This window comes from Ahaetulla prasina, chromosome 1, assembly GCF_028640845.1.
Source record: "Ahaetulla prasina isolate Xishuangbanna chromosome 1, ASM2864084v1, whole genome shotgun sequence".
NCBI classification, from domain to species: Eukaryota; Metazoa; Chordata; class Lepidosauria; order Squamata; family Colubridae; genus Ahaetulla; species Ahaetulla prasina.
The window spans coordinates 299973439-299995208 of record NC_080539.1 but is presented as its reverse complement, the minus strand read 5'-3'; the positions used below and the strand labels follow the sequence as shown (position 1 = coordinate 299995208).

Sequence of the window (21770 nt, the reverse complement as noted above, 5' to 3'; positions counted from 1 at the left end):
TTGGACCATGAATTGAGAAACCTAGTCCTACTAATCCACTGAATTCTTTTCAAGAATAGGAAAAAAACTCTTAATTATGTATTTGTGTTTTCTTCATCCCTTTATAAGCAATCATCAGGCGAGCTACTGTATCTGGTGCTTTGGATGGCCCCAGATTATTATCCTCCAGACAAACTTTCCAGCAGTCCATCTGATGCAGGGTTAGCAGATAAGAGAGAACCATGAAGAAGAGGAAAAGAGTTAACATCTGACAGGCTGCAATACTCTGATTGCTATTTGGACACTTGTCTCTCTAGAATTACTGTGTAGAGATCCATTCTATCTAGCCACATTCCATTAAAATAGAATGCAGACCTGATCCCTCCCCTTGCAATTACGTAGTATTTTTGAGAAGAAATCCTGCTTATGGTTTACAGTTGCCAGGGTTATTAATTTCTGCAGAGAGACAAATATCAGCAAACTAAAATGCAAAATATTATCCCTTTCTCACTACTGCTGCCTTTCCTTCATTGAATTGTCAAATATCTAAAACCATCAGTTAGGGACAAAGGTATCGTTAAGTCTTCTTTTTTCTAATATAATTTTTATTATATTTTATCCTTTCAATCTGCAAACCTTAATAAAAGTATTTGAAGAAAAGATGCTAAAAAGGCTTCAAGGCATAGTATCAAATAATACTGTAGGTTTAAAGAAATAACCTTTGCCCCATCCACCAAATTAGTAAACATTGCTTAACAGTCATGTAATGTTTAAACAAAGGTTTTGAACTGAAGTTATTTATAGGGAATAATAGCCAGTAATGACAGTCAGTATAGGGGAGTAGTTAAGGCACTAGGCTAGAAACCAGTTGAAACCAGTTCCTGCCTTAGGAACAAAGCCACCTAGGTGACCTTTCTCTCAGCCCTAAGAAGCAGGCCATGAAAAACCACTTCAGAAAATAGGGAATTTCCAGAAGTCAAAAACTGACTCAAAGGCAGCCCCCACACCACAAAGCCAGTAACCCTGGAGTTTTATGGAGAACAGGGGGAGAGTTAGGAAAATAATTTGGGATGGATTGATAAATCATTTTAACTATTTTACAAATGAAAGCATTATAAGCATCAGAAAATTTATGGCTTTACACATTTTTTGTTTGTTTTTTTTAAAATCCAAGCAGTATTTATTTCTTAATTAAATTTATCTGAACACCTAACTCTAGACATTTTACAAAACATACTTGTTAGAAATATACAAAACTGAATGACTAAAACAGTAAAAAAAGTACAAGCTAAAATATAAAATTAAAAGAAATGTTAGTGCTAATACAGTTAAACACCAAAATCCTCTAGGAAATGCATGGTTTTTGTCTGCTTTTAGAAGGCCATGAGAGTTGGGGCTATAATAACAAACCTAGATAGTGTTTCTGTGGCCAAAATAATCCCGTATCCTCCACTGAGAAACTCTTAATTCCCTGCTTATCTAAATTCCATCAAAGCTATATTTATTTTCTTAATACTTAGAAGCACTCTGTTCTGTCCCTCCCCTCATTAACATGAAAAAGATTTTAAAGAGGCAATGAACTATTAAAGGCTTAACTTTCAATACAAATAAGGCCTGGCCATTTACTGTATTCCTGTAAAGAGCTTCCGGGTTGAAAGGATTAGCTGATAACAGCACCATTAGAGTGCGGATGGAGACACCTGTAAGGGGGGGTGGGTCCTTTCATATCCTGTTATGGAACTGAAGTGAATGACAGGGCCTGACCCAGCCACACAGGAGCCCTCGGGTTTGCTAACCTCCAATCCAGTGTCCTAAACATGTAATCTAGCAGCCTCCAAACTTTTGGGCACCAGGTTCTGTGGAGAAAGGTTGTGGACAAACCAGAGGAGGCATGGTTTAGCTTTAGCATGCTGCCTGCATTGTGTGGATGGGGCCTCACTTGTTTGCATGGCCCGGTTTCTGGCATGCTGCAGCCCAGTGCCGATCCACAGACCAGGGGTTGGAAACCCCTGATGTAAGCCACCACACTGTACTCTAACTTAGACAATTTGAGACAATGTAAGCATTTGGTAAAATATTGAAATTGAAGCTGATAAATCATATATAGTTGCCCAAGCAGGATAACCATATGTCATATTATATGATAGTATGCTGATCTTATCTAAGATATATGGGCAGGAAAATGTATTTTTTTAAAAAAAAAAGTATTGAGATGCTGCAGAAAACAGGACTGTACTAGAAAAATGCCGATGTTACAATCAAAAGTATGTAATTATATAAACTGACATAAATTTGCTTATTTTAAATACATTCTCCAATGGTATTTATTCATCTGATTTTAGCCTGCTGCAACCAATGATTCTCCACAATTACATCTCCAGTTGCTAAATCAAGTGAAGGAAATAAGAAATAGATCTGTCCTGACCTCTATATTACCTTCAAGCTCCTACACTGTTTTTGAAATATCATCTAATGTTTATAAACATAAAGAAGAGAAAGCTGAATTGTGGTTGAGACAAAGTTTATTCAATTTAATCACATGAACTAGAACGTATAGTCTACAAGATTTCAATTTACAAATCCCTTTTAAATCACAACAGTTGCAATTAAGTATAAAAGCCAGGAAAGAGCAAATTTGGAGAAAGGAACTAACTAAGAAAAAACTATGTAACTTCATATATTGTTTTAAATACAATGTATCACAATTAAATTTTAAAGTGCCATGAGATAAAATCTGTTTTAAAAAAGTAAAGTTCTCCTACATTTTGCATTTAATTTTGAAGAGGGAAAAACAAATCTCTCTTCCATAGTAGTCAATGTTTACAGTCTGAGCAAAAGGTCTGTTTTATTCCAAATTCCTTGTACAGAATAAGAGTCATTTTCTTACCCTCCAAAAGATCTTCATAAAGTGCATGTACTCCTTCAGGCACAATGACAGCCAAGGCAGTTCCACAAAGGAGCCCGGCACCAAGAACTGTAACAAGTTTTAATCTTTCCTGAAAACAAAAGGTAAAATAATTAATCAAAGGAAATGTGAAGATAAATATTGTATGTATGTGTGGATATATGTGTGTGTAATATATATGGAGAAAACAGTCATATCCTTCATCTCCAGTGCTTACTTTTAAGGGTGGATAACTGAGGTGCTATAACCCAGCTAACTCATTTTCATTTCTAGCTTGGAACTGGAAAAGATCATGGACCTCTTTGCTATCAGACCATACTGTACTGTTCTTCCTATAAAATACTCCCATAGTATTTTAGACATACTATGAACTTGCTGTTTATTAATTAGAATAGAATAGAATAGAATTTTTTATTGGCCAAGTGTGATTGGACACACAAGGAATTTGTCTTGGTGCATATGCTCTCAGTGTACATAAAAGAAAAGATACGTTCATCAAGGCACAACATTTACAACACAATTGATGGTCAATATATCAATATAAATCATAAGGATTGCCAGCAACAAGTTATAGTCATACAGTCATAAGTGGAAAGAGATTGATGATGGGAACTATGAAACGATTAATAGTAGTGCAGATTCAGTAAATAGTCTGACAGTGTTGAGGGAATTATTTGTTTAGCAGAGTGATGGCCTTCGGGAAAAAACTGTTCTTGTGTCTAGTTGTTCTGGTGTGCAGTGCTCTATAGCGTCGTTTTGAGGGTAGGAGTTGAAACAGTTTATATCCAGGATGCGAGGGATCTGCAAATATTTTCACGGCCCTCTTCTTGATTCGTGCAGTATTAAGCCTAACTTCAGTGACAGTTCCATATGCTTCACTGTCTCATTTCCACTCCAACACACAAACAAAAAAATAGGTCTTTTTTCATTATTCTCATCTTGAATACAAAGAATAGAAATGTGGTTGCCTACTTACACAAATAAAAAAGATATACCCACACAGTATTTAATTGTTTCTAAGTGCTGTACATTATCTGAACTGAGGACTGTTTTACATTGATATTTACATAACCTGTTTGATTCTTATTCCAGTAACATAACAAATTTCAAAAGAGGAAGTTTATCACTCAAGAGATTTCTGGAATGCATGTTTAAGCACCAATGAACTGTCTGTCAGAAAAGACAGGTCTCATATTTTTTTAAAATAATCCAAATAAAAATTTGATCATATGAAAGCACATAATCCCAGCATTCTAAAGTTGAAGCAGACATTATTAAAAGTAGCAAAAGCCAGATTTTATGGTTTATAATAAATATCACACAATCCACAAATGCTCTTGGAATGCTTTGTTCAAGACACGTGATGCTATTATATTTTATTAAGGAAATTAGACAATGCAAATCTATGTGACACATGCATTCGATGCTTTCACAGTGAGCTATTTACATTATCTTTTTATTTACACATTTAAACCAATATTAATCTTCTCTTACAAAAGTTGAAGATTGCTCACAGTATGCTGAGAGTCTCTTGATTGTGATAGCATAGAAATAAGATTAATGAAGAAATATATATCCATTTAACTCTGAAAATGCATGAATGCTACTCAAAGAACTAGACAGAGATTTTCTAGCTCAGTGTAAAACAATAGGGATTTGCATTTAAGAAAAAAGATTTAAAATTAATATTTCATTTTAGATCTGTTTAGCTATTTAAAGTTTCTTTGATTTAAACCATCTTGAGATTTTCACATTTTCAAATCCTTACAGCAATTTTAGTTTAGAAAATTATTTTCTTACATAATTTGGAAAATAAAGAACCTATTTTCTCTAAACAGGCAGACCTGATGATCACCCACAGTATTAAGTACAGGTAAAATAATTGCTACCAACCTGCCTTCCATTGAGGACCTGTATACTTCACGAATCAAGAAGAGGGCCATGAAAATATTTACAGATCCCTCACATACTGGACATAAACTGTTTCAACTCCTACCCTCAAAATGATGCTATAGAGCACTGCACACCAGAACAACTAGACACAAGAACAGTTTTTTCCCAAATGCCATCACTCTGCTAAACAAATAATTCCCTCAAAACTGTCAAACTATTTACTAAATCTGCACTACTATTAATCTTCTCATCGTTCCCATCACCAATTTCTTTCCACTTATGACTATGGTAATCCTTATGATTTATATTGATATTGATTGTTCCTGATTACTTATTTGTACCCTATGATTATCATTAAGTGTTGTATCATTAAGTGTTTAATTGTACCCTATGACCATCATTTGTGTTGTAAATGTTGTACCTTGATGAAGGTATCTTTTCTTTTGTGTACACTGACAGCATATGCACCAAGACAAATTCCTTGTGTGTCCAATCACACTTGGCCAATAAATTCTATTCTAATTCTATTCTAATAAGCTAAATGACCAGGCAATTAGCTTGCAAAATTTTGAAGCATGCAAGCAGGTTTCTTTTTTCTATGAACAAAGTATTTGTATAGGATGAAAAAAATATAGCTAAAATTTCTTCAAGTTATTTTAACCTGGCATTCTGTTTTGTTATTTTTAGACATACTATGCACTTGCTGTTTATTTATTAAGTCTTACTTCAGTGACAGTTCCATATGTTTCACTGGATTTGAAGTTTACTTTGGAATTGTGCAGTAAATGAAATTACATTTGGCTTCCATTATTAAAATAAGTTGCATTTTTGCAGACATCTTTGTATAATCAGAATATTTTTTTATATCATGGCAGGATTTTTGGCATCATGTGCATAACTTGAGTACAATGACAATTAATATATAGAGCTGCCTTTGGTTTGCTGAGTCTTTTAAAATATATTGGAAACTATTCCTTCCAAAATGTAGACTATTTTACTACATTGTATATAAATACAATGTGGATATGTTTTTTTTAATACATTCACTTTTAAATGCACATATGCAAGAGATTAGAGAAAAATAACTTTGTGAAATAAGGTTTCTTTCAAGTTTTAGCCAACAGTACTAAAAAAAAGATTGCTTCTCTAAGACAAACTTTAAAACTGCTGAAGATATTAATATCTGACACAAAAGGAAACTGGGCTTTGCAAAAAAATTGGAAAGAAAAATCCACTAGTTGAGTACAGGTAATCATTGATTTACAACCACAATTAAGCCCAAAATTTATGTTATTAAGTGAAAATTTGTTAAATGGGTTTTTCCCCATTTTACAACCTTTCCTGCCACAGTTGTTAAGTGAATCACCAAAGTCGTTAAATTAGTAAAATGGTTGTTAAGTGAATGTGGACTTTGCTTGTCAAAAGGTCACAAAAGGGAGATCACAGGACCTCAGGACTCTGCAACTATCATAAATGTGGACCAGTTGTTAAACATCCAGATGTAAATCACGTGACCACGGGAATGCTGCAACGGTCATAAGTGTGAAAAATGGTCGCAAGTCACTTTTTTCAGTACTGTAGTAGCTTCAAATCATCACTAAACGAACTGTCGTATAAGCGGAGGACTACCTGTAGTCAAGATATCTCAAAGCTGACACGATTTTTTCTTTCTTTCTGCCATTTTACCTTCCTAATTCTGCAAAACAAGCACTGAGGTTAAAAAGCACCAACCTGAATGAGGAGTTTATGCCAAAGTTTATTTAACAAGGATTTTCGTTTCCTCTTGCATTGATTTTATTTGTTCTTTACAACCTCCTCCCTCCCCCCCCCCTCACCGCCTCAGTATCGGTGGTGAATTCAGAGGTGAAAAACCAACGCCGGTAGTCTTGCATTCTTCCGCACACCTGGACTGCAGGTGTTCGGACTGACCTTTCCTTACCTCGGAAAAGTTGACGGCCAAAGGGATGATCCCCGCCACATAGCAGCCGATCAGCATAGCGAGGGAGAGCAAACTAATGGATAAAAAATCATCCATGGCCGGCTTCTCCTCCAGGCTCAGCGGCTCAGCAGGGGAATTCGCCCTCGAGGCTCCGAATGAAGCCACATCGGCCAACCACCTTGGCCGAGCTCCTCAGCGGCAGGCAGGCAGGCAGGCAAGCAAGCGGGGCGAGCACCCCGTTTTGGTGCAGAAAGAGAGGAAGCCGAGCGGCTCGACTGCTTTTGTTGCCGAGACTCACGGAAAACCCCCGAGGAGGCCGCTTCTCAAAGTCCCGCTCCGGAGTCCGGCTTCTCTTCTTCCCCTCAGCTGGGCTCCCACTCAGCTCACGCAAGAGGCTCCCCCATTTCTTCAGAGGGAAGGCAGGCAGGCAGGCGAACCAGGCCTCATTACCGAAGCTCAACTCCTCCTCAGCCAATAAGGAATTACACCCATGGAAACAGAAGGCGGGAAGAAAACCCGCCTGCCCTTCCCTCGTCTAACCCGCTATTATCGCTCATCTCCCTCCGCTAGCGCTGTAAAGGCCAAGTGGCAGTCAGCCTTCCACTTCCTCTCCCCAGCTCAATTTCCGGGAGACTTGGCAGTTATAAAGTCCAGCTTTAGTTCTTCTTCCCCTTCCGGCCCAATGTAAGATGGCAGACTTAATAACTCCGGTGTGGTGTTGTGAAGCCTGGGAGCAGCGGTGCCCTTATCAAAGATGGACGCCAGATGACAATTTCCGCCTCCTTTAAAAAAAAAAAAGGGTGTTATGTGGAGGAGGGAAATCTCGCGGGACAAGCATAGAAGCCTCTCTAGCTTCTGAAACCGGAGAGCGAAAGCAACGGCGTCTCTATGGTTTCAACCCGAAGGGTGGGCGTATGTTACAACGCACGAAAGACTAGGTGCCCTGCATCCGGTAGCCGCGGTGCATTGTGGTAAGAGGCGTCGTGGGGAGTTTGTGCTTCGCGCCTGAGCCGAGCGGAACGAGTCGCCATGGTGAGTCGAAGGAGATAAAGCGTGAGCGGCCGCCGTTTTATGAGGCCGAGGCCTGAAAAGGGCGGGCTGAAATTATTTGCAAAAATAATAATAAATAAATAAGGGGGTCCACGTGAATAAAACACCTTCGTCTCGTTACTCCTTCGCAGTGGGCCTGAGGTGGCCATGGCGGCGATGGGAGGTCGGCCAGTTAACTGGGATTCCCCCCCCTTCTTTCCCCCCCTTTCTCTCTCACTTTTTTTTTGTCCCCTGGCCTTCATTGTATTTGCCAAACCCAAAGGAAAAGGCCCGGCTTGAGCGGAGAAGTAACGGTCCCCTTCAGGCAGAGGGAATGTATTGGGACGTTTTGTCACCTGGTGTTTTTTTTTTAATGATTTGAAAGTGAATTGTAGAAAAATCAATCGAAAAGCAATTGATAAAAACGAATAGGAGCAGTAACAGTTGAATTATAATCGGTAGAGCTTTACAGCGGTTTTTTTAAAAAATTCTAATCGTTCTGGAAAAAAATAGGTCGAGAGCCATGTCACCGGAGCCAGTCATGTAGTGTGCATGCATCAGAATAAAACTACACTGGTTTCTGTATGTAAAAATTGTATCAGGAACAAAAATCTTTGCATTTGACAGATCTAACTTTTTAACACTTGTGCAATATTTGTTGATGCCCTTTTAAGATTGTTGTCTTTCCTTTTCAGTCTCATACAATTCTGCTTGTTCAGCCTACCAAACGGCCTGAAGGCAGGACTTACGCAGATTATGAATCTGTAAATGAATGTATGGAAGGTAATTTTTTAAACTAAATGAGATTTAAAGGGCAGTTCATTCGTAGAATGAGCTGAGGCATTTGCAGGAAAATAGCAAATAAACCTTATACTCTTGTACCTTATGCCAATTAAAATAGTACAGGTAGTCCTCAACAGTTCGTTTAGTGACCGTTCAAAGTTGCAACAGCACTGAAAAAAGTTACTGATGGGCATTTTTCACAGTTACAACCTTTCCAGCATCCCTGTGATCATGTGATCAAACTTCAGATGCTTGGCAACTGATTTGTATTTATGATCGTCACAAGATCATGTGATCATCTTTTGGGACCTTCTGACAAGCAAAGTCAATGGGGAAGCCAGATTTACTTAACAACTGTGTTACTAATTTACAATCTGCAGTGATTCCCTAACAACTGAGGCAAGAAAGTTTGTAAAATGGGGCAAATTTCACTTTAAAAATGTCTCACTTAACAACAGAGATTTTGGGCTCAATTGTGATCGTAAATCAAGGACCACCTATAGTTAATTTCAGAGAGCTGCTTCTATGTGCTTAGAAACACTGGTTTGGAATCAAATTGAAAGTATTGCATAATTGTAAAGTCTGTATTAGATTAATGAAGTAAATGTCATTGATGATCCCTGCTCTAGCAGTTTGATACAAGGATATCTTACGATCCCCAATACCCCTCAGCTTTGGGCACTAAAGTCAGTCATGCAGAATAATGAGGCAATATTTAGATTACATGGTATTTAGTAACATTTTCATGTAGAAGGTTGAAAATGATGAATCTATATCTTACTTTTCTTGCAATTCTTATATAAAATTGTAAAGATATTTATATTTATCTACTCACTAATAGATAAATTAACATTTATTCCTAGCTTTAGCATATTTCTCTTCTGATTACTTGTTTGTATTTTTTAACATTCAAGTACTCTGACAACTAGGTGGCACAAACGTGTAATGTAACTGCTAACCATTATTCTTTTCTTTTTTAGGAGTCTGTAAAATGTATGAAGAACACCTGAAGAGAATGAATCCTAACAGCCCTTCCATTACATATGATATTAGCCAGTTATTTGATTTCATCGATGATTTGGCTGACCTTAGCTGCCTTGTGTATGTATCATATAATTTAACATCTACAATTTTACTTCTACAGTTATATATATGCTGTTTGCACATATGTAATTAGACTTCTAATGTTACTGGTCTATGCTTCTGCCTCTTGAATGTGAGAGATATTTAATGAATATTACTCTGAATGTAAATATGTTTTTGAAACAAATATAATTTATGTGATATTGCTTTGGTTATCTAGAAGGTATTTATTTATGAAATTAATATTACCACCCATCTCACAAAATCCCCTCTTAATTTTCATTCACCATTATAAAACCGATGCTTAGATAGCTTATAATTTACTATAAGCCTAAAATTAGGTGACAGTGAAGTACAAAATCCTGATCTGGATTGCATTCAGTATTAACTGGTTGGGACTATTATCAAAATACCAGAATTTCACAGTGTTTGCTACTGATGTTTAATGGTCAATTAATTTTTATTTATTTTTCTGCACTTTTGATTCCTGGTGACTGCCTGGACTAATCCCTGCAGTTTTCTTGATCAGGTGGTTGTTGTTTTTTACGATGATGGTAGTGATGTCATTGCTTTATTCTCAGCTGACTGTGCCTATAACAAGATTTAGAACTCAATCTCTCAGTTTCTAGCCTGATGCCTTAAGTATAACACCAAACTGGCTCGCCAAAGAATGTTTACATGGAGAACATTTCCAATTTATTGACTTGATTAATTTCTTAATTAATAACCTTAATTCCAAGAATGCAACAAAAGTTCATGGAATAAATAGGATATGAGGGAAGTAGTTAATAAAGAGTTAACAAAAACTTATGTGAACCAAAGATAAGTATATCTAGGATGCATAGCTTTCTGCTGTGAGATAAAAACTACTTGTGTATGTTTTATAGTACAATCTAATCCTAATGGAATGTCAACAGTTCTTTATTGAATAATCTCAGTATAGAGAGAAATTGAAACAAGTATTTGAACAGTGGAATTATTTAGGAATACACCAATCCCTATTTTATATTGTACTAATTCACTGGTACACTTTTTTGAGGGATTTGATTTTATGTAGTACTTTACAAATGGCCGATGTAACAGTACAAAATATTATAAAGGCTTAAAAGAAAAAGATTTCCCAGAGTAATGAAAATTGTGCAGTATTATCAGCTGAACAAAAAAATCCCCTGGAGGAGATATATCATAATTGAAACTTTTACCTGATCATTATATTGAAGTCTTCTAGTGTGGACATTTGGACTAGGTACTCTGAAATACTTAGATTTTAGCCAGCTTCATATTGGAGGAGACATTTCTTTGCATATATCTTTTTAGTAGGGCTGTGCAGCAATCTGGATTCACAGAAAAAAAAGGTAATTTGGAGGGCACGTGTCACATCTTTTGAAATCTCCTTAAAATAAGCCTAGATCATTTAAGGACTTTCTCACAGGTAAAAGCAATACCATAAATGTTCCTGCAATGTGCAAATCTCCTTTGCTCTTTCAGTTCCAGATTGCTGCACAGTCCTACTATTTAGTTCCTTAAAGTACAACTAGCCTATTAATTTGAGCCCAGTTTTTCGCTGAAAGTCAGTGCATAGACAAAGTGTATATATTCAGAATAGGATATAGTTTATATTTTGGCGGTCATGCTCTAAACCAGTGGAAGTTTCCAAACAAGTTTCAAGATTTGTAACATGTCAGAATAATGTTATTTATGTGCATATTACAATAGTATGCATAATCACAGAGAGGTGATCTCTCTTTTGGAGGAGCAACAACTTAACACTAAATTTGAGCATCCAAGCATTCCCTGAGTAAGAATTTTCCGATTAATAAAGAATAAAGCTTTACTTCTTTTGTTGGGCATCTAACATCAGTACTTCTATTTTACCTGCAATGAAATCGGTTTTCTAGTCCTAGACCTCTCCATTACTATTGTTTCAACACTTCTGTTGTCTTACTGAATTCTCTTGTGAAGAAGAAATAAATGGGTGTCATTGGTGATACTTTATTATGAACTTCTAAGCAACATTACCCATTTAATTAGAAGATTATGGAAACCATGGAGTAGTGGAGTATACTAATTGCTAACTCCAGTGTTGTGATAGTGGATCTTTCAAAATGTATTCCTTGTAAAGACAGAACAACTTTAAATGGCACTTTAAATTTAAGTTCCTTAAAAAGATAGCTAATATTATTCTGATTTTTCTTTTTTTTTTTTTCGTTTTTGTCATAAGAGTGTTTAGATTTTAGGAAGCCACCAGAGGGCATGCATGTCATATTGCCAACTGCCCAGATTTATATTTTACAGATTGGACAAGTAAATATATAAATATATACACACTTGTATAAGATTTTTAAGTAAACAAATATATATTCCTCTGTAGCCATAACAAGTCTAAATGATACATCTAATACTGCACCTTTTATGACGTACTATACTATATTGATGGTATATGTCTACAATAAAATTCAAAGATCTTAAGCTTTTTTTAAAAAAGAGTAAAAGTGTTTGTTTTATTACATATTTTATTACATATTGAAATAGAATGAATATAGCGTGTGCTTAATTTCTGCCTCAGCGTTGTTATAGAATTACATTCAAGGAAATAATTGTTACTTCAGAAAGACAGAATCATTGTTTTTGGAAATAGGGGATTCCCAAGTATTGAGAATTACTGGTTTTAAGAAAATGTTTTGTAGAAATGTACAATGAAAAGCAATATTTAAAATATTAACTGATCTATTTTTTCCTACCAGCTATCGTGCTGATACTCAGACATACCAGCCGTACAATAAAGATTGGATAAAGGAGAAGATCTATGTTCTTCTCCGCAGACAAGCTCAGCAAGCAAGCAAATAATGGGGCACTGAGGGGAGGGTGTGGACATCAGGTGTGTACAGCATTCTGTAGTGAAAGTCTTGTATTGTAGCCCACTGTTCATTCTTATAAACCTATGACTAGGACTGAGTCAGTTAGAACTGTAAGAGACTTGTTCAATTCCAGAAGAAAATGTCTTTTACAGAAGTTTAATTCTTAATTTTTCACTTTTCTTAGTTTATTTTGTTCAAGGTCCTCAAGATTATTCACATCTCCTTTGCCACCATTGCTATATGTACTCCTTAGAGAAGGGGAGATCAGTAGTATTACCTGGAGGCAGTGAAAAATCATAGTGGAAAATGAAATAAATGCTCTTTAGTTAAACATATTGAGTGGTGATTTTATAAGCTGGGTATTCTATTAAAAAAACACCAGTTCATACTGAGATTCTGAGTTCACACATTAAGCCAGGTTGGATGTAACTAATTTGTTGAATAGCTTTACACAACATATTAAAGTATAAAGCAGGAATGGGCAATCTCTCACTTCTCAGCATTCTGCACTGCCAAATTTTGGTGATAAAATTGTCACGTTTGGTCTTTGGGATCCTCCCTCCCCCTTATTTTTAATAATTAGGATTAAAATGGATGAAGCTTTTGGATTCCATTTCTGCTGTTGTCCCTCTAAACCAATCAAGAATTCATATTTTTGGAGTTGATTGTACATAAGCTTGGCAGTTTGGTAGGATTTAAAGATGGAAATAGCATATTTATGGGAATTGTAATGCTTCTGTTTCACTTTGCACTAGGACTACCAGATTATTATTATTTTTTAAATTTATATGCTGCTCGTCTCATGTTTCATGGTGACTGAGCGGCTTATAGTGTAAAAAACAGATAGAAAAACAATAAAAACAGGTTAAAATGACAAAAGATTTTAAAAGTTGTAAAACATTTTAATTCTTTGCTGCTGTGTAGTAGCTAACTGAAGGTTTGCAGTCCAGATCTGCTGCTGTAGATTAAATTTACCCAAAACAGTTCAGGGAATAAAGGTGATTTTATGGGCAAGAATAGAAGAGGAAAGAATTTCAATCTTAAAATATGAAAAAACCCCAGAACATTTTGGTTTTGTTCTTTTCAGTGGATGGGTTCCAACCTTGCCCTTTAGACATTGCCCATTCTAAACAACCAAAGGTTTACGCATTGAGATAAGCAAAAATAAGAAAAATTACATATTTACTATTGACCGCAACATACAAATCCGGCTTTGAGTTGCCACATCATAACATTTCATGCAAAATAAAAATACAAACAACAGTCTCTGGAATGTAGTGCTATGAACTAAGCCTGGGTTCTCACTGGTTGCTGTATTAACACTTAAAACAGTTCATTAGGGGGGAAAAAACTTGTATTCAATATATCACTGCAGCTGAAGTTCTTGTGATCCCCATACTGACTGCTCAGAAGCAGGTCCTTTCTCACTATGCAATACAGTTCCAACCACTGTTTCAAAACTATTAAGCAAAGGAAGTCTATCAAAACATTTTATTATATACAAAAGAAGCAAGCTAGAATGAAAAATTCTGCTTTTGGAATGATACCGTTACTATAAGTGAGGGTTTTTATTACATTTAGCATGACAAAATGTAAAGTACTGTGAATGGGATTCAAGAGTTGCTTATCCATTAATACAGAGGATTTAAGGTCAGCAGATATTGCTGCCTGTGGAGAACAGTGTTATTGTTTATGATGATATCTGGCTGGTTCTCTCTGCCCCTTCACTGTTGCCTCTGTGTGCAACTAGTTCACCTCCCTGCGTTGCACCCTGAGTGAAGTACAAGCATCTGAGGCAGCCAATCTACTCTAATAACATCATAGACTCCTTGATTCTCGATGTACAAATGTCATACACTAAATAATAATCACACTTACCTCTCACCTTCCAGAGGATCTTCCAAATTTTTAGGATAGATTCGCAGGGGTCAGTGGGAATCAATCAGTCCTTCAGAAACCATGTTCCGTGAGTAGAGTCTGTATCAGACCATCTGTATTTAATTCAGTATATTTAAACCTTGGAGGATATAACACTTTAACTAAGCAAAACGGTCTTGGAGTTTTATATTGGTTTTTAATTTAGAAGTATCTCCAACAACTTAAACAAAAGCCAATTATATTGGGATGTTCTGTTTCCTCTGATACATAGCATTGCTGCATATCGTTACGACTTCATTATCACAAAATCCTCGTTAAGCTATTCTGGCTGGCTTCCATCTGCCTTCACGTCATTGCATTCCTCTGAATTTGAGGTTAGATAGGTGGCTCAGCTGTGTTTCAAGAGTATTCCTGGTCTGCGCACGTTTCCTTTCAGTGTTTAAGGACAGAGAACTACCACCATGCCTATTCATTCAAACAATAAAGTGGATTGGCATGGTAGTATATAAAAATGCTGGATTGCAGCATCTATTAAGGAAATGGAAGAAATACAATTTTATTTCCTTAATACTAATAACAAAAAAACCTATTTTGCACATATGCATGTTTATAGTCTTTAGTCTGGCTGAGAGATAGCCTATAATATTCTAATGAATACTGCAACTGGTACAAGAGAGAGGAAAAATTATTTCTATGCAATTATTGCTTCTTTAACTGGTGGGTAGAGCCAAGATGTCTTTTCTGTTTAATTTCTTTACTGGGACATCTTGAGTAACTAAAATAGGAATGGTTAGGAAGGCCAGAGTACAATGATTGCACTAAGGAGCATGGCGGCTCACGAAGTTAGGCTGTTGGGTTGAAGATTGCCAGGCTCACGTTCAAGACCTGGTTGCTGCTAAGGACGAGGTGAGCTCACACTCTCTAGTTTCTACTGACTCAGCAACTCAAAAGCAGATGACGGTGTAGATAAATGGGATACCACTTTGTGGACAACAGGGACACGAAAAGAGCCTCCAACTGGACATACCCCAAGTAACAAGTGATGTCACCTTTTAATCCAGAAGCACATCGATGTGCCTGACACAACTGTAGTAGCAATGGTTGCACTCCGGACTTGCTGTTCTGCAAGCAAAATACACAGAATTCAAGACTAAATGGGTAAAACATTTGAAACTCTTGAAATGATTTGTCAATAGGTATTTGATAGAAGTATTTAAAATCAAGCATGATATGGCAAAGGTGCACATAGAATTTTTCTTTCTCAAAAGCCTAGGACCAGAGGTTATCCAATGAACCTAATTTGAAGGAGAATTTAAATAAAAGTATTTTTCACATCTTGCGTAATTTATCTGCAGAATTCATTCTCACAAAAAACGGATGGATTACTAACTTGAGTAGTTTTAAAAGTGGACTGAATAAATTTATAAAGGACAGGTGGTCTACTAATCAGTGGTGGGATTCAAAAAAATTTTACTACCGGTTCTGTGGGCGTGGATGGCTTGGTGGGCGTTGCAGGGGAAGAATACTGTAAAATCTCCATTCCCTCCCCACTCCAGGGGAAAGTTATTGCAAAATTTCCTGATCTGCTGGAACTTGGGAGACAGAGAATAGATGGGCGCGGGGTCAGTCAGGGGTAGTATTTACCGGTTCTCTGAACTATTCAAAATTTCCTCTACCAGTTCTCCAGAACTGGTCAGAACCTGCTGAATACCACCTCTGCTACTAATCTTAAATATTACCTCTGGGCTCTGGTCAATATATTTCCAAATTTTAGGCTCAGAGTAACAACCACGGGGGAGAGATATATCATTTCTTGCTCCTGACTACCCCAATGGCCTCCGATTAGCCACTGCAAAAATAAGTAGGATTTAAATGGTCCTTTGTTTAATCTAGTTGGGCTACTTTTATGTTCTACATTTTGTGATGGGAAGAAAGATTTTTGCAGAGTGCTGTCTACCCTGTTGGAATTTTCATCAAATGAAATCATCCACCACTCCCTATCACAAGTGAAATTCTACAGTGTACAAAGCTTGATTCAGTCCATTATGCCTGAGTAGGGCATTGGTTAGTCTGCCATAACATTTATGCTACAAATAAATGAAAATACATACATTCAACAACTCTAAAAATAATCTGAAGGTTACAGTTCAAAAGTTAAATAACTGGATAGCTGTGATTAGCTAATTTATGTAAAGCAAGGCCTATGCTTCAACTTGCATAGAATGTCTATTCACTTTTCATTTGCATTCTGTAGATGAAGTGCATTGTGAATACCAAACGTAATAATGAACTAGAGCGCAACTTTATCAGAAATGTTTCTATGATTGCCTGTCTGCAACACACACAAAAAGACACTTGTATGATCCTGAAGTAAACTTTACTTGAAAGAAAAGGATCAATTCCTAGAGAGTCTGTGGAGTCCTGGGTGCTCAGTGACCTTGGTTGTTTGCTTGCAGATGTTTCATTTCCCAACTAAGCAGCAGCAGTAGTGTTTGTGAGTGTGGAGCCTGTTTTGTGTTTATATACGTAATAATGTTTATTATTTTATTTGTCCAATTTATACAGGTAGTCCTTGATACATGACCACAACTGAGGCCAAAATTTCTGTTGCTAAGTGACACATTCGTTAAGTTAGCTTTGCCTTATTTTATGACCTTTCCTATCATAGTTGTTAAGTAAATTACTGTAGTTGTTAAATTAGTAACATGGTTGTTAAGGGAATCTGGCTTCCCCACTGACTTCGCTTGTCAGAAGGGCACAAAAGGTGATCGTATGACCCTATAACACTGCAACCATCATAAATACGAGTCAGTTGCCAAGCATCCAAATTTTGATCACTTGGGAATCCTGCAATGGTTGTTAAGTGTGATAAATGGTCATAAATTAATTTTTTTTCAGTGCTGTTGTAACTTCGAATGGTCACAAAATGAATTGTAAGTCAAGGACTACCTGTAATGTATAACTGCGGATCTCAGGTGGTTGACAGATATGGTTTTCTGCTTGGTAGTTCCTTGATTAAAATAATTGCTACCAACTTGCCTTCCATTGAGGACCTGTATACTGCACGAATCAAGAAGAGGGCCGTGAAAATATTTGCAGATCCCTCGCATCCTGGACATAAACTGTTTCAACTCCTACTCTCAAAACGACGCTATAGAGCACTGCACACCAGAACAACTAGACACAAGAACAGTTTTTTCCCGAAGGCCATTACTCTGCTAAACAAATAATTCCCTCAACACTGTCAGACTATTTACTGAATCTGCACTACTATTAATCTTCTCATAGTTCCCATCGCCAATCTCTTTCCACTTATGACTGTATGACTATAACTTGTTGCTGGCAATCCTTATGATTTATATTGATATATTGATCATCAATTGTGTTGTAAATGTTGTACCTTGATGAACATATCTTTTCTTTTATGTACACTGAGAGCATATGCACTAAGACAAATTCCTTGTGTGTCCAATCACACTTGGCCAATAAAAAATTCTATCTATCTATCTATCTATCTATCTATCTATCTATCTATCTATCTATCTATCTATCTATTATTGTTTTCTGATTCTTTATCTGATGTTAATGCCTGCTTATTTGGGTGTTTATTGCTGAAAAGAATGTGTTAGGATCTTTTTTGTTTCCTTAGCATTTTTACTGCTTCTTGAATAGAGTGTAAATGTGGTTTATCTTTATTGATTGCTGCTTTGTTTGAATACCAAGCTCCCAGGAATTCTCTGGTGTTTTGGATTGAGCACTGGTTAACTAGCACTGATGGTGTTACCTAATTGGGTAATGAAACATCTGCAAGCAAACAACCAAGCTCAGAGAGCACCAAGGACAGTTCAACCCTGAGCTGCACATATTCTCTTCTATTGGAATTTATTTTTCTGTTGTGCATCATACCAAGTTAATACTGTTGCATCTCTTCCTCTCACTCTATGCTATCTCTTCCTCTCACTCTACTCAATAGTTCTGCATCATAAACTCCATCTCATTAAGTCATTAAAGGTAGCTGGATATTATTTTTTTCAGCTTTAAAAGCAGTTTCATGTCTGTAAAATCAGTGCTTTTGGAATTCAGAATAAATAGGGCGGTAGAGAAGGTTTTAAGCAATGGATAAACATACTTTAAACCAAAAATGCTCATATGAAAATGGATATGTATTTACTAGGACTGTGCAAAGCTACTTGGAGAAATTGAAATACAGTTCCTAAGTGCAGCATTTGTTATCAGCCTAATCATTACTTTTTTGCTCCTGTATAAATATATGCAATGCAATCATAGAATCTTTCAGTGTAAGCAAATATCCAGGTTAAAAGGCTTCATGTAAAACTGAAATGGAAAAAAAAATCCATTTCCTGATTGCAGCCCACATCACAGTTAAGAATGCAGATTCACATCTGTCACATCTCAGCACTGTAGATTTGCTTTTTGCTCTGAATTAGATTAAAAAATAGAAAAAGATTTTCCTATTCTTAAAATTTTTGTAACAATTTGGGAACAACTTCTATATTTAAAGAGAGAATAAATAAAGAACCAGTATAGTCAAGGTGTTGGACTGACAGTGAGAAACCCAAGTTTTAGTCCATCCTCAGCTATAGCGACTCAAAGTGACTTTGAACTTTCTTTTTCTTTCTTTCTTTCTTTCTTTCTTTCTTTCTTTCTTTCTTTCTTTCTTTCTTTCTTTCTTTCTTTCCTTCCTTCCTTCCTTCCTTCCTTCCTTCCTTCCTTCCTCCCTCCTTCCCTCCCTCCTCCCTTTTCTCTGTTTTAACTTTTCTGAATTAATGCTGCAGTCCTTTGTAGAATTCCATAGTTTGGGTTATATATTCTGTCTTAAATTTCCTTTATCTCTTTATTTTGTAAAATCCACCAATTTTACACTTCAATTCTAAACAATCAACATTTCCACATATGTATGGTTTATATATTTAATTAATTCCAAAGCACCTTCACCAAAATGCTAATTTTCAAATTTAACTGTCCACTTTGTTCATTTAAGATAAAAGTCTTGTTAAGTTTTTTATTGCTATTTTTAAGTAGCTAAGGCATTGGGCTACAAACTAGGAAATTCTGAGCTTTAGTCCCACTTTAAGCATGAAAAACAGCTGAGTCAGTCACTCTCTGGGGGTGAAGGAGGAGGAAGTACTACTACATATACAGGGTAGTCCTCAACCTACTACCACAATTGAGCCCAAAATTTTTGTTGCTAAGTGACACATTTGTTAAGTGAATTTTGCTCCATTTTATTATCTTTCTTGCCACAATTGCTCAGTGAATCACTGCAGTTGTTAGATTAGTAACATGACTGTTAAGTGAATCTGGTTTTTCCATTGGCTTTGCTTATCAGATCACAAAAGGTGATCCCATGACCCTGGGATACTACAATGATCATAAATGTGAGTCAGTTGCCAAGCATCTGAATTTTGATCACGTGGCCATGGGGATGCTGTAATGGTTGCAAGTGTGAAAAACATACAGTAAATCACTTTTTTCAGTGCTGTTGTAACTTTGAACGATCACTAAATGAATTGTTGTAAGTTGAGGACTATCTGCATTTGCTGCCTTGAGTTGAAATAACTCAGAGACAAGATATAATAAATAAAGATAAGTTATTTCGCGTTTTCTTTAATCTGGAGAGAAGGGCGACTCATTGAGTGGGTTTTCTACCGCTCGTCCGAAGATCTCTCTTTAACTTTAAAATTATTATATCCAGATTTTGGTGAGATTTTGGTTCAACCCAGTATTCTTGCCTTTTTCTCATCTCCCAACTGCTCAAACTCATGCGATGACTGCAAGGACCTTCAAATCCTATGGTTTCCCCATGAGGAATGGCCACAGTGCAGGTGGGTACTCTCGTAGTCTCTTCTTGTCTGGAGAGCCTCCACAGACCCCAGCTTGTCACTTGGCACAACATTGTCTCTATTTTCCTAGGAAAATCCTAGTTTGTCATACTTTTTTCCCAGGAACTTTTCCAAACTATTGTTTTTATGACAGTGTTGCAAAAGCTGTGCACTCCAGGAGCAGATGTGTTCTATTTTTCTCAGCATTCAGAGCAGAATGTTGTGAAGGAAGGCATTTTTCTGGCTTATGCCATTTTCGCTGAATGTCAGTGCTGCACAGAATGCGATTGTATGAATGAAAGAATGATCGGAATTTTGATCCATCTCTCACAAATTACCAAATCCGTCTTATCTGTATACAATATACCTTGCTGATGCAAACTGAGTGCAAAATTGTTCAATATATCTCTGGAGTACAGGGGTATATTTTAAATGAATTATATTCTTTAAATGAAATTACTACTTCCTCCATGTTCAAAAGTGCAACCAGATTGGAGTTTATGAATAAAATATTGTGGCTATGATTAAAATATGATAGATTATCATCAGTGTCCATGACTACACCTAGCATTTAGATATTATAGAATTAGCAGAAACCTCAGACTCCACATGCACTGCTACTGTGAAGAAGCTTGGCACAACATTAGGAAATATTTGTGCAATACCCCACAATTTTGAAGTCCAGCTTTACTCTTGTAGTAACAGAATACCTAAAATATTGGTTTCTACTCCCCAAATTGAGTTTCACCATTGCCATTGGTAAAACAATGGTAAATAAATAAACAATGATAAATATATAAATAAAGGACATTCTGCTGACTGGTTTAATGGAAAAAATTTAAAGTCACGACTAACGAAGGTGGTGCAGTGGTTAGAGTGCAGTATTGCAGGCTACTTCTGATCACCAGCTGCCAGCAGTTTGGTAGATTGAATCTCACCAGGCTCAAAATGAGGACACAGATTGTTGGGGACAATATGCTGACTCTGTAAACCTCTTACAGAAGGCTGTAAAGCACTATGAAGCGGTATATAAGACTAAGTGCTATTGCTATTTCACATCAACAGGACTACCAGTGTGAGTACTTACCTAGGCCACTCTCTTGCTACCCTATTTTCCCAAAAATAAGACATCCCCTGATAATAAACCCAATCGGGCTTTTGAGCGCATGTGCTAAAATAAGCCTCCCCTCCCCCCCCCGAAAATTCCAGTGGGACCAGAAGTTGGCAAACGGGCTGTTTTCGGCCTCCGGAGGGCCTCCAGGTGAAGGCCGTTTTTGCCCTCCCCAGACTTCTAGAGAGGCTCTGGAGGCTGGAGACAGCAAAAAACGGGCTTTCCGGTCCCACCGGAAGTTGGCAAATGGGCTGCTTTCAGTCTCCAGAGAGCCTCCGGGGGGAGGAGGCCATTTTTGCTCTCCTAGACTCTTAGAAAGGCTCTGGAGCCAGCTGAAAGAGAAAAATGGGTCTACCGGGCCATTGTGTGCCAGGAGCAAGGGGGGCGGGTCGTGCATGCATGCACGGTGGCAGGGCACATAGAATTATGGGTGTGGGCATGCGTGTGTGCAACCCGCCCACCCCCCCTC

The 21770-nt window shown here is 37.0% G+C and overlaps 2 protein-coding genes across 2 annotated transcripts in view; one reads left to right on the top strand and one right to left on the bottom strand.

The window, feature by feature from the left end:
* The window catches only part of SLC39A9 (solute carrier family 39 member 9), a 28338-nt gene extending 20973 nt beyond the window's left edge, over positions 1–7365 (bottom strand). Inside the window, exons 1-2 of the mRNA XM_058161913.1 lie at positions 6717–7365; positions 2867–2975 (exon numbers count right to left, since the gene is read on the bottom strand). Of these exons, the coding sequence (XP_058017896.1) occupies positions 2867–2975; positions 6717–6812 (205 nt within the window). The 5' untranslated portion in view covers positions 6813–7365. The remainder of the gene's footprint in view (positions 1–2866; positions 2976–6716) is intronic.
* Positions 7366–7670: 305 nt separating this feature from the next.
* On the top strand, positions 7671–12800 carry ERH (ERH mRNA splicing and mitosis factor). The gene is made up of 4 exons (XM_058161910.1): positions 7671–7748; positions 8441–8528; positions 9509–9629; positions 12356–12800. Exons 1-4 carry the CDS (start codon positions 7746–7748, stop codon positions 12456–12458), a joined length of 315 nt encoding a protein of 104 aa, XP_058017893.1. The 5' UTR covers positions 7671–7745; the 3' UTR covers positions 12459–12800.
* Positions 12801–21770: the final 8970 nt, after the last annotated feature.

What these genes read in the sequence shown, in the direction of transcription:
- ERH (XM_058161910.1), top strand. An exon ending in TGTAAATGAATGTATGGAAG is followed by an intron (nt 8,529 to 9,508) that starts GTAATTTTTTAA and finishes TTTCTTTTTTAG; the next exon opens with GAGTCTGTAAAATGTATGAA. An exon ending in GCTGACCTTAGCTGCCTTGT is followed by an intron (nt 9,630 to 12,355) that starts GTATGTATCATA and finishes TTTTCCTACCAG; the next exon opens with CTATCGTGCTGATACTCAGA.